This window comes from Staurois parvus, unplaced genomic scaffold (assembly GCF_062004578.1).
Source record: "Staurois parvus isolate SC_StPar_1 unplaced genomic scaffold, SC_StPar_1.0 ptg000011l, whole genome shotgun sequence".
NCBI classification, from domain to species: domain Eukaryota; kingdom Metazoa; phylum Chordata; class Amphibia; order Anura; family Ranidae; genus Staurois; species Staurois parvus.
Window position 1 is genome coordinate 35,571,773 of NW_028317807.1, and position 17,069 is coordinate 35,588,841.

The window sequence follows — 17,069 nt, forward strand, 5'->3', positions numbered from 1 at the left end:
TGTATTTCTTTCAAGCACAATCATTTTTTTTACACTAGATTCAGTCACATTAAAATACATACATTACAGAGCCATGGTAAGGTGCATGAATTGTCACAATGGGAATTGTCAGATAACCTGCTGCTCAGAGCCCATTTAATGGTCATTTTTATTAGTCAGTTTCATATTAATATTAAATAGTTGGAGATGACAGCATTTATAGCGGCAGGAAAAATCGATATATTAAAGAACAAATACCAGCACCAGGCGTATTAGGTAGCATAGATACGCATTAGTAAACTTAGTGCCAGCTTTCTAATAATGGATCTCCTACTAGGTATTACTGTTAGAGAAGTACCTATTAGTAATGAGGGCATGTTATTGTACATTACATTCATCATTTAGAATTTACTGTAATTTTATCACATATGGACACTTTATTCATTTACTAACAGGTATATTATCTGCTATTATTGCCAGTAGGAAATTGCATGTTGCCTGTGGATTGTAGGAAGTCCAAGGCCAAGTAAGGAACTGCTGACAAAGTAAATAATGTGTAAGTTCATAGGGACATGGTGCTGGAGGTGCCCTTTGCTTGCTTCTAGCCTATAAATAGGTCTGGTTGCAATCCTTCTGCATGTGAACTTCTGTGGCTTGATGTGCCACTGTTTGCGACCCATGGACAAGATTTCTTCCTTCCATGCATTTTTTTACAGTAATAGATTTATATATCATTCTTGGCCCATCACTATTTGACAAACACATATTTAAATTATCTTCTTATTATCCGTTGCATTTGTCTGTATCATCCACCAAATCCAAATTTAATCTTAAAAGGATGAAACAAAAAATTGCTGAACTCTGACCTTACTATCAGTCTTGCAGAATTGTACAGGCTCCTCTCCTGCTCTGAAATGGCTTTATGTAGGCCATAGATGGGTCAAAAACGGGACTTTTAAAAAAAAAAAATGAAAAATCGGTCGTTCAATAGGCCGACGTTACCACCAGCGGTAAAATAAATTGGACGATTTTTGTCCCATCTACGGCCGGCATTTAATTACTTCTGTCCCTGCAGAGAGCTCCGCTATTATATTTGGCATTAAAAAGTATAGCGGATGCAACAATGTATCTATTTGTATCCATTTTGGATACAGATGTTTTTATTCGGATACAAATAGATACATTGTTGCATAAATAAAAGAAATGCAGCGCTCATAAAAAGTGAGTGAATAATATTAAACACAGTCCGGTGAAAACAGTGCTCCTTGTTTCCCAGTGCAAATGGTAGAATTTCACACTAACCAGAACGCGCATAGGTAATGCGCATGTGTATATATATATCCTGAAGATCCTCTCTCCACTTAGGTCTGGTCAGGTATATAGCTGGGAAAGATGGAGATCCTACGCCCTCATGTGGTGAGAAATAATCCGGCAGGTCAGAGCAGTAACGATCTATGGACACCGAGTGGGAGATAGGGGAGAAGAGACCATTATAGTGCCGCTCAATGCGGTTTTGATTTTTGTCCGCTTGTGGAGGAAACAAGCGTACGAAAATCAAAACCGCATTGAGCGGCACTGTAATGGTCTCTTCTCCCCTATCTCCCACTCGGTGTCCATAGATCGTTACTGCTCTGACCTGCCGGATTATTTCTCACCACATGAGGTCGTAGGATCTCCATCTTTCCCAGCTATATACCTGACCAGACCTAAGTGGAGAGAGGATCTTCAGGATATATATATACACATGCGCATTACCTATGCGCGTTCTGGTTAGTGTGAAATTCTACCATTTGCACTGGGAAACAAGGAGCACTGTTTTCAACGGACTGTGTTTAATATTATTCACTCACTTTTTATGAGCGCTGCATTTCTTTTATTTATGTATCTTGGGACTTTTATGTGTTTTCCTATAATGTTCAGCTGCTTTCCATTGTAGATGAGCGCTTACTATACACTATTATTATTCTCAGATACAATGTTGCAACCGCAATACTTTTTAATGCCAAATATAATAGCGGACTGGAATTCTTCTTCTTCTTCCTCTTCCTCTTCCTCCTCCTCCTCTTCCTCCTCCCCTTCCTCCTTCTTCTTCTCAGATTTTTTATCGGTAAAATAATTGGCCTATTTGCCCATCATTGCCGCGAAAATTGGCCGATCAGCAAAATTGGCCAATTTTTTTCCAACTTTACCGATAAAAAAAAGTGCCAAAATCCAGAAAAACGGCTGACCAATTAACCCATTAACGGTGCGAAAATCGGCCAATTTTTTTTCCGGTCGATTTTCAACCTACACACTGTGAGATTCTCAGTGTGCATTAGAACCTGCAGCAAGTCAGGCAGAGCCAGCTTTATTTCCTGGCTAGAGAACGTGCGGCATCATCCTCCCCAGCCTTATTGTCCATGGCCCACCCATTTCATTCGTTGGATTCAGTTCTTTCAATCATGAAGACACTTTGGGGTTTATTTACTAAACCTGGTTGACTCAGAATCTTGGGCACCTGTGCATGGTAGCCAATCAGCTTCTAACCTCAGCATGTTCAGTTAAGCTTCAGCAATAAAACCTGGAAGCTGATTGGTTTTTATGCAGAAGTGGACAAGATTCTGAGTCAACCAGGTTTAGTAAATAAACCCCTTTGTCACATATGGGCTATACCTAGGGGGATCTGCATGAAAATACAGCCTGCCCATGAGTGGCAACCCCTGCAGACTAACATCCACCCTTGAATTTTGTATTTGTTTAACTCCTCCCAAGAGTCAGCCCCCCAGGACTGATGGCTCTTGAGAGGAGTACTGAGGCAGGGTGCTGTAATGTTTTCAGGAAGCCTGCCGGTGTCTACCACTAGCCATGATCTGCCTGCTTTGCACACAGAACAGTGATAACATTACTGGGTCTAAAATAAGGTATATAGTGAAAAAGTAACTTTATTATTTAAAAATGTTATTTAAACATTTTCCTGTGTTAAAAATGCATGCTGTTTGAGACAGTTTTTCACTGAGCCTATGGCTCAAAAATCAGACTTATGTTGACTGACCGCTTAAATTGTAGCAGCATGTTGTACTATACACTAAACAAACATGGAATATTATAATGGTTTTTGGTAAATGTTATTATTTTTTTCTCTATATTAACAGGATTTTTTTAAAATAAGTATTTAATTTTTCTAAAATATTTACTTTAAATATTATTATATATTAAAATGTTTTTAATATAAGGTGCACTCATGACACCAGTTTTTCAGAGCATTCTTTAACCACTTTAGTACGACGTTATAGCTAAAAGACAGCATGGCTCTCTTGCTCTGGGAGGGTGTCCATAGACCTCCTCCCAGAACTCCGCTCCCTGCACGAGCTCTGTGACCCATGTATCCTTTGGACACAGCTGATCACAGAGAGTGGTAAAGAGCCAATCAGAGTGGCCCTTTACCATGTGATCAGCTCACTGGTGGACTGACAACTCATGGGGCCCCCGGGCAATAGGGGATCATGGGGCCCCTGTGTCCTCGCCCACACTCAAAAAAAGCCTATGAAAAGGTACCAAGGGCATCTCATGGGGCCCCCTACTGACCCCGGGCTCTCGGCCAGTGCCCGAGTTCTCAGATGGTCAGTCCGCCCCTGGATCAGCTATGTTCAGTCACAGATAATCACATGTAAACAGATAAGCACGCTATGTCTGTGTGAGGAAAAGCCGGCCGATACCCAGCAATGCTGTAAGTACTTTGTTTACACTGATAATCAGTGCCCTGATTTTCAGTGCAGCTCCATCAGAACCCATCAGTGCAGCTTATCAGTGCCACCTATCAGTGCACCTCCCATCAGTGCCTCCTCATCAGTACAGCCTTGTCAGTGCCCATCAGTGCAGACTATCAGTGCCCATCAGTGCAACCTCATCAGCCCACATCAGTAAAGAAGAAATATTACTTACTTGCTAAATTTTATAACAGAACTAAAGAAAAAAAATTTTTTCCCCCATAATTGTTAGTCTTTTTTTTGTTTGCTTAGCAAAATATTAAAAGCTCAGTGGTGATTAAATACTGGGGATGCACCAATACCCTTCTTTTATGGATGCAAATTGCACTGCAAAGAATAGGATGCAATTTGAACGGGAATGCAATTCCTGTACAAATTGCATGCGGTTTCCCAACTGCTCCTGAGTGAACCCAGGCTGTCATAGTCTGAGTTCACACAGGAGCAGTGCAGGAAGGTTTCCATGTGATGGTGCTGACCAATCCAAAGCTCTTTATCTCAAACTGTTATCCCTGCAAGGAGAAGAGAGAATGCGTCCGGGATTTCGAATCCCCACTGCTTCCTCTCCTCTCCTACCGCTGAAAATATGGAACATCTGCCACCGTAGTATACGTCCCCACATGCCCACTTTCTGCTCAAAGTGGGATGCCTGCGGGGAGGTTTCTTGCACTGCTCGGGCTATGACAAGCCTCTGTTCATGCAGGAGCAGTAGGGAAACCGCATGCATACTAATCTTTGCAGTGCAATTTGAATTGATACAAATCGCTCCGCAAAGTATCAGTTTCTGGCATCAGGAGCATTTTCAAGAGTACAAGTACTCGTGAAAATACTCGTGAAAACCCAGCAGTAGGTTATACTCTTTTTGACTACCTTTTTCTAAGTCTCCATACAGCTTCCTATGAGCAGAACAAGAAGCAGTGAGTCACAGTGTCTATTTTGAGTTTCAGCTAATCAGCTTAGTAATTAAGATTTATTCCCATCAAAGTTGACTGCTGACTGAAAACAGTACAGAGAAAATATGTAATAAATATGTAAAATATGTAATAAATGTAATACATATTTCATAAACATTTTATATGTTTAGTTAATACAGATATTACATGTAATCTATAATGCTTTGTATAAAATGTTTATTTTATTCGTTATTGGGCTATCAGTACAAAATTGATGCTTTTGTCCTTTTCCCCTCCAGGATCTATATTGATGTGACGAACTGTACCTATCTATTGGCCAACCATGAGCACTGTTTCTGGCCGAACCACATAGTGGATAATTTCTTCACAAATATCCACAGAAACTATTTCAAGAACTGTGCCCTGACTGGCAGGCTACCAGCTGACCCGCCATTCCCTGTCCTGTGCTCTTTCATCTTTATCCCCATCCTTATAACTCTCCTGATGACAGCACTTGTAGTGTGGAGAAGCAAACGCAGCGAAGGAATTGTCTGACAGCTATGACAGCGACAAACCCTTTCTAGAGACTGCCTTTTCATCCAAGCTTTGGGAAGAGTGGAACACTGTTACCTTAATTCTGCATTCTGTTTGAAGCACAAGTCTCTAAAATGAAGCCAGTAACAAGTCGTGAAGTTTCCAAGATGGCTTTCATTACAGCCTATTGAGATATATTTGACTGAGTGGCTCTTAATATAGAGCAAAGGACATAAAAGATTGAAGCTGCAAGCATAAGGACTTTCCACCAGTTCAATTTAGCGGTACCATTTGTGTTAGAAGAAGATAAAGCAACAGGGTTTTTCCATTATAACAGTAACTCTGATGTGGATTAAAGACTTAAATGACTGAGATAAAGTTACTAAGGCTGCTGAAAGACACAATATGTAGTGGCAAATATTAATGCAGATAATGTTGCAGTATATGTGAATTTCTTTGTAGCATAGTTCCCAAAATGGAACATAGTAAAACCCAATTAATATCTGTTGATCAGAGCTGCCTTCTCTGATGCTCATAGATATTCTATAATATTATATATGGCATTAATTACCCTAAATAAATAAGGAAAGTACTTCTGTGCAGAAAATACACATCGACCAATCAGAAGTCATCATTCATTGCTCTGACAAATCTGATGAAAGCTAAAATCCAACTGGCTGCTGTCACTTTCTGCATGGTCTGGAGTATCAAACAACCTTGATTCAGATTTATTTAGTCAAAAGGTACAGATAGCAATGATGAAGCACAAAAGGCAATTTACTCACAGCAACTATTTAAAATAGAAGTATGGGTTATAAAAAAATAAACATTTATACTCACCTAGGTGGATGCAGCATCTATTTGATGCTGCATCTGTTCCCCCGCAGGCTCTAAGGCTGGCCATAGACGGTTTGAATCTCAGCCATATCGAACCGTGTGTAGGCAGGCTGAATGTACCAAGTTGATTGATCGCTACTATAGCCAATAGCAATAATCATTGTCTTCTCCCGGTGGGAAGGCTTCCTCCAATGGGAGAAGACAATTGTTTGGCAGGAGGGATTCCCCTGTCAGCACTGTTTGTGTTGATGAGGGAATCATGAGGATTTCTTTCCTGCTGCCCATGGTTGTAGAAAAGAAATTCATACCATCTATGGCCTGCCTTACACTAAGAACTGAGCAATCAAACACTATTTACCGTTCAGTTCTCAGTCTTCAGGCTGCAGAGAGCCAGTGACTGTCAGGACGAGAGCTGCTGGCTCAGACTCTCAGTGGCTTGCTGTCAGCCCAGGCATCTGGATAGATCCCAACCATGTGATCGGGATCTTTTGAGAGCCTGGACCGACTCTGTGAAGTCAGCCAACAGTGGGCTTTAGCGAACTGCACTCATGTGATCCTCAGAAGTATAGCCAAAATAGCTTTGGCTACACTTCTCCTTTACAGGTTTCTGTAGCCTGCTCACTTAATAGGTTGTATCTAAATGGTTTCTGTGGTTTACTGCCCTATTGAATAAGGCAACATGTGTCTTAGGGTAACCACCTAATTTATAGCATTTATCTGAAATGCCTTTTCTTCCTCTTTAATTCCCAAATGTCACACTTGAGGTTGTGGCCATTGCGCTTTGTTCATACAACGTGGCTTTTCTTAAACAGGGAAAAAAAATCATTTTATTTAAAGAAGCACTGTTGTTAAAATGGTGTATCCTTTTCTTTTATGTGTAAAGATAGCTTTAAGTGAAGCAGAGAAGTATTTTCTATAGCTAAAATTTGTACTAATGTCTATTTTTGTTTCCTAAGAAGAACTATACGTGTGTAATTAAATTGTTTCCATTGTTAGTATCTTTTTATTGATGTGATGTTCTTCAGACTATCCTCAAAGTGTCTCACAAACATATTGTTCTCGGTATTCAGGCCTCCTGGACAAGAAAGGACTAATTACGTTACGTCCAACTTGCCTTCTTTTTGGGTGGAATGTGTAGAAGAAAATGGCTGTGTCACAAGTAATCTAAACTGTGCCATGGTACCGTAGGGTTCGTGCAACTCCAAGTCACCAAATCAGAGTAGAGATTTGCAGAGCAGGAACAATAACTAATGAAACCTCATAGGAAAATCTTCAGAGATTCTCTTGTCCCATTAAACTTCATCTACAAGGCAGTCTTTCCACACGGACATGCCTAATTGTAAAGTTCAAACTAATGCTGCACTATGCAAATGAACTACAAAGCATTCTGTCACAAGTGCCTGAACTATACATACATTCATGATATCCTATACATTCTCCATATGCAATAAACCTTTGTGCAGTTATATAGAGGAAACTTGGCTCCTCCATCAGTCATATCTGCTGCAGCTACAGTTAGAGATATGCAAATATGCTGTGTTCTTCTGTGGGGTTCAAGCAGTGTTTCTCAACCTTTTTCCAGTCGGGGTGCCCTTGAAAAGTCATGAGGCACCACTGTCCAAGGCTTGGTCCACGTTACTGTGTGTCGCGGAACGCACGCAAACTCGCGCTCATTCTTGACACACAGACAAATGCTCTGCTCTTTAGGGGTATCCCCACACCTTGACAAACGCGGGATGTTTATGGTGGGGTGCAATTTTAACAGCTTTCCCATCGCCCTATAGCAGATAGACTGCTACAAGGGTGCGCAAAATCACGTATTTATACATGATTTTGCATTTCCGGGTAGGGGGCTTGCACAAAGCACGCATGTGCCCTACCTGCGCCACCATTCGCTGCCTCGGCTGTCAATCACTGGGTCCCGGCTGGTGATTACTCGCCGGCGCCCGGTGATTGCCGAGCATCTCTGATGGGGGGGGGGAGAACTGTTTGTAAACAAAACAGTTCTCCGCTCTGTCAGCTCATGCACACTGCTTTGGATGGCTGTGAACACTGCTTTGGATGGCTATGTAGAGCACAGCCATGCAAAGCAGTGTGCTTACAGTGAAGCACAAACACACAGCCCCTAGTATAACATACCCAGCACACAGTTAATCCTTTGATCGCCCCAGATATTAACCCCTTCCTGCCCAGTGCCATTTGTACAGTGTCAGTGCTTTTTATACTTTGTATGGGTGTCACTAGGGATGTCAGTGACACCAAATCAGTTCCTCCCAGTGTCAGAATACCCTCTGCAGTATCGCTAAAAGTCACTGATTGCCGCCATTACTAGTAAATAAAACCCCAAAAAATCCCAGTATATATACCGCCATTTGTAAACTATAATTTTCACATATACTAATTAATTTACAGGTATTGGGATATTTGTTTTAGCAAAGACATGGAGCAGAATACATTTTGGCTTAAATTTGTGACGAAATTAGATTTTTTAAATTTTTTTACTGGACATGTTTAATAGCAAAAAGTCAAAATATTTTTTTTTTCTCAAAATTGTCTTTTTTTTATAGCGCAAAAAATAAAAAATGCATAGACACACAAACACACATACACACAGACACATGTACACACAAACACTCATGTACACACAGACAGACACATGTACACAGACACACGTACACACAAACACAGGCACATGTACACAGACACACACACACAGACACATGTACACACACACAGACACATGCACACACACACAGACACATGTACCCAGACACACGTACACACAAACACTCATGTACACACACACACAGACACATGAACACAGACACACGTACACACAAACACACATGTACACACACACACAGGCACATGTACACAGACACACGTATACACACACAGACACATGTATAGAGCCCTATAGAAAGTTACAGTAGATCACCTTCCATGACACAGCTGGGTACTGCACTCTAGGGGGAGGCAGAGAGCACAGAAGACACTCCCCCTCCCTTTGCTTTCACTGTGCTCAGCAGTGTGACGTCCCCCAGTGCTGATGTACAGTGCGGCTGGGGATTCAGTGCCATGCTCACCAGGGCCAGTTCTTCGCCTGTCTTCAGGTCCATGACGGTGGCATGTTAACTGTGGTAAGCCAGCTGTGACCACTAGACCACTTCACAGCCGGCTCCCCACTGCATGTGCACGAGCTGTGCTGAGCCTTGTGAATGGACCCGCAGCTTCCTGGGACCTGTGAAGTGTCCCAGAAGGCTGCGGGTGTGAGGGGGGAACACAAACTTCTAATCAGATTGCTTAGGTGGTCGGAGTGGTAATGGAAGTGGGCACCTCTCAAAACTACCCCCTCCACCCCCAAAAAATATATATAATCCAAATATGGCAGGGGTGGGGAGAAGGAAGAAAGGCAGAACTTCTGCTTTTGGATGAAGTTCCACTTTAAGGACGGGGCAGCTCCAGAGGAGAGAAGACTATAATGACCTGGAACTTCAGGTCATCAACCCAACAACAACTGGAAAAAGGTATGCTTATTTAAAAATTAAAAAAAATAAAAATATGCGGGAAGCCTAGCCATGACTGGTTCTTCTTCAGCCAGCCTGTTATGGGTCAATGCTGTTAATTGGTTCTTACACTATGTACAATTATGTCTAGTTTACAATTAGTACAGATTGCTAAAAAAGAGAATGGAACCCCTTAGATTGGCCTTCAGATTGATCAGCAGGATTTCTTCTTTTGGTGATCTTACTCTGGCATTCAAGGATTCCAGTACCCACAAACCAATGCCATTGGCGCTCTTCCAACTTGGCTAAATCATTTTGCTTGCGTAACAATTAGTTTTGGTGGACTTTTGTAATGTTATGTATATTAATATTGGATGCTGAAATATCTTGACATCCACCATGATGAAACAGTACATTTGCTTTGAAAATGTTATCCCATCATATCCAGTAAGCTCTAGAATCACACACAAGGACAAAAGATAATTTTGATGCCTTATTTAGTTGCTTCCATGCCTAAGCACCTATGGGGGAGATTTCTAAAACTGGAGAGTGCAAAATCTGGCACAGCTCTGCATCAAAACCAATCAGATTCCAGGTTTTATTGTCAAAGCTTAATTGAACAAGCTGACATTAGAAGCTGATTGGCTACCATGCACAGCTGCACCAGATTCTCAGTGCATCAGTTTTAGTAAATCTCCCCCATGGTGTTCTGTCAAGGGAGTTGGTGGACTCAAGTAATTCTCTGTTATTGGGACTCACTGGGATTTTACATATCAGACAGCCATGGCTAAACGATTGGTAATTTTTCTTGCAGCAGTAAGGTCTTCAGTTCAGTAACCACCAGTTTACAAACTGGTCTGTGGTTGTGGTCTGGTTGTGTCTGCATGGAGTTTGTATGTTTTCCCTGTGCACCTCAGGCTGCTTCTGCTTTCACATACAACCCAAAAACATACTAGTAGGTTAATGTTTTCACCCAAAATAGTTTATATAGCATGAGAGTGTGTTGGCGTAACTGTGGTAGAGACAAAAAAAATGGATGCTTCCTGGAGCAGGTTCCTGAAAATGGTTGCAGAATTTGTCACTAATGTTTAAATAAACAAGCGACTGGAGCACTTCCTTAGTCATAGTCAACATTTCAGTTTTGAGAAGAAAACCAGGTACAATGTGCAAGGACTGTACTCAATTTAACACCACTATATATCATATGCAGAAACTATTATGAGCAAATTGTTCCTTTAATTGTCATTAAATCTTGTCAATGTGATTTATTATGTTTACTCCAATTTGTTTAGTAGAATCATTGTATAATCTTTGTACAAGTGTTGTAAAAATCACTGCCCTTACTTTGTATAATAAATGTCATCATTATAATCAAACGTATTATATCAAAGCTTAAGTCAAATATTCTTCATAGGAATTCTGTATTTGTGCACAAATGATGCTTAAAGCAGAACTTCACTGCATTTGAGAATTTCAAACCAAAAATGCTGTTTAATTCATTTTTAATTTTCAAAGTTAATTCCCCCACCCATCCATGTCTCTATGCTTCATTTTGCTGAGAAATCACATTGAAAAACACCCCCTAGCATTTCTGGCCTTGGCCATCTTGAGTAAGGGCAGATGATTCATGTAGCATTTATTTCCTGGAATCCATCTGCCCTTATCTCAGGCATACAGGTAGGAGGGTGTGCTTAGCTAAGAAACCCCTCTTATCCTCCTGAAGACTCCTGGGATGAATGACATCATTTACCTAGGCATTGAAACCATGAAGTAACTGAAGAAATGTAAAAAAAAGTTTAAAACAAGTAAATATGATTTATTTTCTTATCTATTTATTAATGCAGCAGCATAAAGATTAAAATTAGTCAATGTAGACTGAGAGGGCGACGTTCCACTTTAAAGAGCGATCTAATCATCAATATTTCAAATGGTTCTAAAGCCTCAAGGTTTTTTACCTTAATACATTCTATGCATTAAAGTAAAAAAATGTTCTCTGGTGCAAGATCTCCCCAACTCCCCTTATTCTTACATGTACCCAATCCAATCCAGCGATGTGCACAATAGCAGTGGCTCTTGCCACTGTCTCCCTCCTTTTTGGGCAGACTGATAGCAGAGGGAGCCATCGGCTTCCGCTCCTGTCAATCAACTCCAGTGAGGAGCAAGTGGGGGGGGAGGGCGAGTCCCGCTGGGTGGTGTGTTCCTATTGGCTCCTACAGAGAGGAGGAGCCTGGAGCACCGACGGGGGACCCAAGAATAGGAGGTTCAGGGCCTCTCTGCAATTCCATGACACAAAGCAGGTAAGTATAGAGATGTTTGTTAAAAAATGTTTCTTTACAATCACTTTAATAAGCAGCACTTAAACAACATTTTACATTTTCACTTCTTTACTGAACTAAGGGTTTAAACTATCATTGATGGAATTTGGATCTGGAGGGTAAGGATGTCTTGAAAAAATGTAAATTGGAGTCAAGTATTGAAGTCAGTGAGTTCAGAGTTCCAAGCAAGTTAGGTGTTGGCTTGGCCTGTCTTTACATAAAATAGTCATATATATTAGATACAAAGAAAACAAACAGAGGGCGCACCGGCCTAGTGCATTGTCCTAAAAAATATTTATTAAAAGGATAAAAAGTAAGTATCATACTCACAATTGACATACAGGACAAAGACACATCACACTAAACAGCGGTGTCCAATCCACACTGCATATAAGTCCATAAATGGAACCCTGGACTTCCAACAGGCTAACGCGTTTCGAGGACTCAGCCTCTTCCTCAGAGCTTTGATGTGCCTTTGTCCTGAGTGTTAACTGTGAGTACAATACTTACTTTTTATCCTTTTAATAACTATTTTTTACGATAATGCACTAGGCTGGTGCTCCCTCTGTTTGTTTTCTTTGTATCTAATATATATGACTATTTCATGTAAAGGCTAAGCCAACACCTAACTTGCTCGGAACTCTGGGCTCACTGACACAGGACAAAGGCACATCAAAGCTCTGAGGAAGAGGCTGAGTCCTCGAAATGCGTTAGCCTGTTGGAAGTCCAGGGTTAAATTTATGGCTTTATATGCAGTGTGGATTGGACACCGCTGTTTAGTGTGATGTGCCTTTGTCCTGTATGTCAATTGTGAGTATGATACTTACTTTTTATCCTTTTAATAAATATTTTTTACGATAATGCACTAGACCGGTGCTCCCTCTGTTTCTCTTCTTTGTATCCAGTGACTTTGGACTACACCGGTCCGTTGAAGGCAGCAAGGAGTGAATTTTCCAGGACATCTAAATTGTTACCATAGCCTTTGCTTAGTCCATCCCCAAGTGCAGGAGTACAGAGTTTGCTGTGTTTTCGTAGTCATATATATTAGTTTGGGTTACCCTCTCTTGTGTTTGCTCAGTGTATTCATCAAAAGAGATTTGGGGACAGTAGGCTGCTTTGTGCTCAAGCTTAGAGGAAGAAGTACTATGAAGTTCCAAGCACCACCAACATCAGACTTAAATTATAATATTTTCATGGAGTTTGAAGGATTCTCTAATCCTTCAGAACCTCAGGGCAAAACATCAACCAAGAGCCCTACCAAAAGGCCAGCCCACAGACACTGTTGGAAATTAGTTCAGTAAAGGCCTGGCTGGGCTGTGCCCCTTGGAAGCCATGGGACTAGTTACAGAAGCAGCTTGAGAGGGACAGGGCAGATAGAAGGCAGTGCAGCACAGAAGAAAGTGGTCTTTAGAAGACTGGCTCGTTGGTGTGAGACTGAGGCAAACTGTGCATCAAAAGGTGCAGATTACCTGTGTACCAAGAAGACCTACCTGGAAACTGTTCAACAATGAGTCCCTCAAATGCAAGAAAGCTTAATTTGTGCACAGGTGCTTTGGGTTGGATGAGACCCTAGAAAAATTTGTGACACTTATGACCTGTGCTCAGACCAAACAATAATTGGACCAGACACTATACATTTCGGCCTTTAATGATCACGACAAACTTCAAAACACAAACATCAGCAGGTGAAGGACCTTATAGTGTGACTAAAGGCAAAACTTTCTTAAAAAATAATAATAATAATATGACAGTTCTTATTGCTGTCTGTCACCCTCTCCATTTTCCCTGTTTATTGTTGTCCTTAAAAGTGAAAGTAAAAGAAAATTCTAAGTTATGGTTTTTCGCCAGAACAATAATAGAGGTAACAGTTCCAATGTGAACACTAGTTCTGGTGATCTTGGGATTCTATCACTTTGGAGGGAATTTCTCTCACTTCCTATTTTGGCTATGGGGCAGGAAATTAAGGTAGATCTCCCCTGTGGGACACAGATGGCATACAAACTTGAAAGGGGTTGTAATCCTCCCTAATGTCACCCAAAATAAAAAAAAAAGTTTTGTCTGTAGTTACACTTTAACCTCCCTGGCAGTCTAACTAATCTATATTTTTGAACGTCAATTCGGGTATGATAAAGTTTGAAACACAAAATCACAAATTATAATATAATAAATAATTATAAAAAATAATAATAAATTTAATTCAATAATGTAATCAAACCAAAAACACTGAAATTTTAAATAGAGCACCAAGTTCACACATCACTCAGCTGAGTCGCAGAATCGTTTTCAGTGTCTGATGACGAATATCCCCACAAATCACTATCGCCTAATTCTGCAAGTGGTTCTAATTTACTAAATAAATGGATATGCAGCGCTGAACAGTAAGAGAAACTTATAAAGATAAATTGTTGCAGGAGCGCTAATATGAGCGCAACAGTAAGTGCAGTGAAATCACATCTATGGGTGATGGAATTATACCAACATGACAGTAATAAAAATCAAATCTTAAGATAATAACGTCCATAGGATGTGGTAATCCGTGCTTCATGACTTGTAATATCCGTGCCAGAATCCGGTAAAGTGCACTTACCAGAAGTACATATAATATGCGCCTTATATGTATATCATTAATGGTGGGATCATCAGGGTCTGGTCTAGGGCTGTATGGTCATCAGGCTCAGCAGTGGACACACAAGATGATGGCTCACACTCGGGGGTCTCACTCTGCTCACAAACTCATCAGGCAGCACTTAAATACTAGCAAACACAAATGCTCCTGCACTTGGGGATGGACTCGATGCAGGCTACAACCACATTAAGAATGTCCTGGAACATGCACACCTTGCTGCCTTCAAATGGACCGGGGAAATCCAAATATACTGAATGGGGAAAAAACAAAGAGAGGGCGCACAGGCCTAGTGCATTACCATAAAAAATGTTTAATAAAAAATAAAGTAGGTGTTGTACTCACAAACGACAATATAGTCAAGGCACATCATAAAAGAACAGCTGGGTCAACACCGCACTGAGTAACAGTCCGCAATAGGGAGTTTAGACATCCAAAAGGCTGACGCGTTTCGAGGACTTGCCTCTTCCTCAGAGCCACTGTGGCTCTGAGGAAGAGGCAAGTCCTCGAAACGCGTCAGTCTTTTGGATGTCTAAACTCCCTATTGCGGACTGTTACTCAGCGCGGTGTTGACCCAGCTGTTCTTTATGATGTGCCTTGACTATATTGTCGTTTGTGAGTACAACACCTACTTTATTTTTTATTAAACATTTTTTATGGTAATGCACTAGGCCTGTGCGCCCTCTCTTTGTTCTTTCCCCATTCAGCACTTAAATACTGGCTCGCGTTCCCAGATGGCTCCACTTTATGAGGCTCTCAATAATCAAGCCAAAGGACAAAAATGGTTCTCATAGTGTAGTAGGTTTATTTGGTATTGAAGTAAATCCAGGTAAATAGAGGGTAGAAAAACTCACATGAAGTTGTAAGTGGCCTTCCTGCTGGCCATACACATCAAAGCGTTGTTCTGGAGGGCTCCACTGATGCGTTTCGTGCAACAAGCACTTTGTCAAAGTGCTTTGGCACCAGGCGGGCTATTTAAGCTGGGCTAGTGCCTTACATTAGTGCCATTTGGTATATTACATTTAAGCACCCGTGTATCCTGTTACCTGTGATTCTGTTGCTGATCTGATCTGTTACTGACCCTGCCTAAACACTGCCTGTACCAACCCCTGGCCTGACTATTCTTTTGCCTACTGTTTATGCTTACTATGCCTGTTAGTTGCCGACCCGGACTGTCTGACCTTGCCTTACTCTGCCTCCTGCACCCAAACCAGCTGATCCTTGCCAGTATCCAGCTCCTGCACTTATGCTAGCGTGCCATCTGCCAGTCTGCTCCTGTACCTCTGCCAGAGTGTCATCTGCCAGTCCGCTCCTGCACCTTTGCCAGAGTGTCATCTGCCAGTCTGCTCCTGTACCTCTGCCAGAGTGTCATCTGCCAGTCTGCTCCTGTACCTCTGCCAGAGTGTCATCTGCCAGTCCGCTCCTGCACCTCTGCCAGAGTGTCATCTGCCAGTCCGCTCCTGCACCTCTGCCAGAGTGTCATCTGCCAGTCTGCTCCTGTACCTCTGCCAGAGTGTCATCTGCCAGTCTGCTCCTGTACCTCTGCCAGAGTGTCATCTGCCAGTCTGCTCCTGTACCTCTGCCAGAGTGTCATCTGCCAGTCTGCTCCTGTACCTCTGCCAGAGTGTCATCTGCCAGTCTGCTCCTGTACCTCTGCCAGAGTGTCATCTGCCAGTCTGCTCCTGTACCTCTGCCAGAGTGTCATCTGCCAGTCTGCTCCTGTACCTCTGCCAGAGTGTCATCTGCCAGTCTGCTCCTGTACCTCTGCCAGAGTGTCATCTGCCAGTCTGCTCCTGTACCTCTGCCAGAGTGTCATCTGCCAGTCCGCTCCTGCACCTCTGCCAGAGTGTCATCTGCCAGTCTGCTCCTGTACCTCTGCCAGAGTGTCATCTGCCAGCTGCTCCTGTACTGCTGTCAGCGTTCCATCTGCCAGCTGATCCTACACTTCTGCCAGCATACCATCCACCAGCTGCTCCTGCACTTCTGCCAGCGTGCCATTCACCAGCTGTTTCTGCACTTCTGCCAGTGTGCTATCTGCAAAAGTCCTACCAGGCACTCATGCACCTCTGTGCTCCAGCGCTCCCTGTTACTCTGCCAGGGCCCCCGAGCCAGAGCTGTAAGGGAAGCCTTCCTCTGCATTCAGGTTCTACCACCAGGTATGTTACAACATCTAAGCCATTGTTATTCAAATGAGGGTGTCTATACCCAGCCTGCTCCTGACCTCAACCCGAAAGAACACCTTTGGGATGAATTAGAGAGGAGACTGTGAGCCAGTCCTTCTTGTCCAACATCAGTGCCTGACTTCACAAATGCGCTTCTGGAAGAATGGTCAAACATTCCCATAGACACACTCCTAAACCTTGTGGACAGCCTTCCCAGAAGAGTTGAAGCTATTATAGCTGCAAAGGGTGGGCCAACTCAATATTGAACCCTACAGACTAAGACTGTGATGCCAATATAGGTAGGCATCTCAATACTTTTGGCAATATAGTGTATATGTGTATATATATATATATTTTTTTTTTTAATTTACATACTTATCTGCATTCCCTAATGTGACCCCGGTGGTCCAGAGGAAGCTAATAAATAAGCTTTTTCTTCCTCATTCTGATGCTTGTGTTGCAGTTACATAGTTACAA

At 42.0% G+C, this 17,069-nt stretch overlaps 1 protein-coding gene across 1 annotated transcript in view; it reads left to right on the forward strand.

Moving 5' to 3' along the window:
• RAMP1 (receptor activity modifying protein 1) overlaps positions 1-10,872 on the forward strand; it is a 138,411-nt gene extending 127,539 nt beyond the window's left edge. Inside the window, exon 3 of the mRNA XM_089672397.1 lies at positions 4,915-10,872. Within this exon, the coding sequence (XP_089528523.1) occupies positions 4,915-5,170 (256 nt within the window). The 3' untranslated portion in view covers positions 5,171-10,872. The remainder of the gene's footprint in view (positions 1-4,914) is intronic.
• The last annotated feature ends 6,197 nt before the right edge of the window (positions 10,873-17,069 follow it).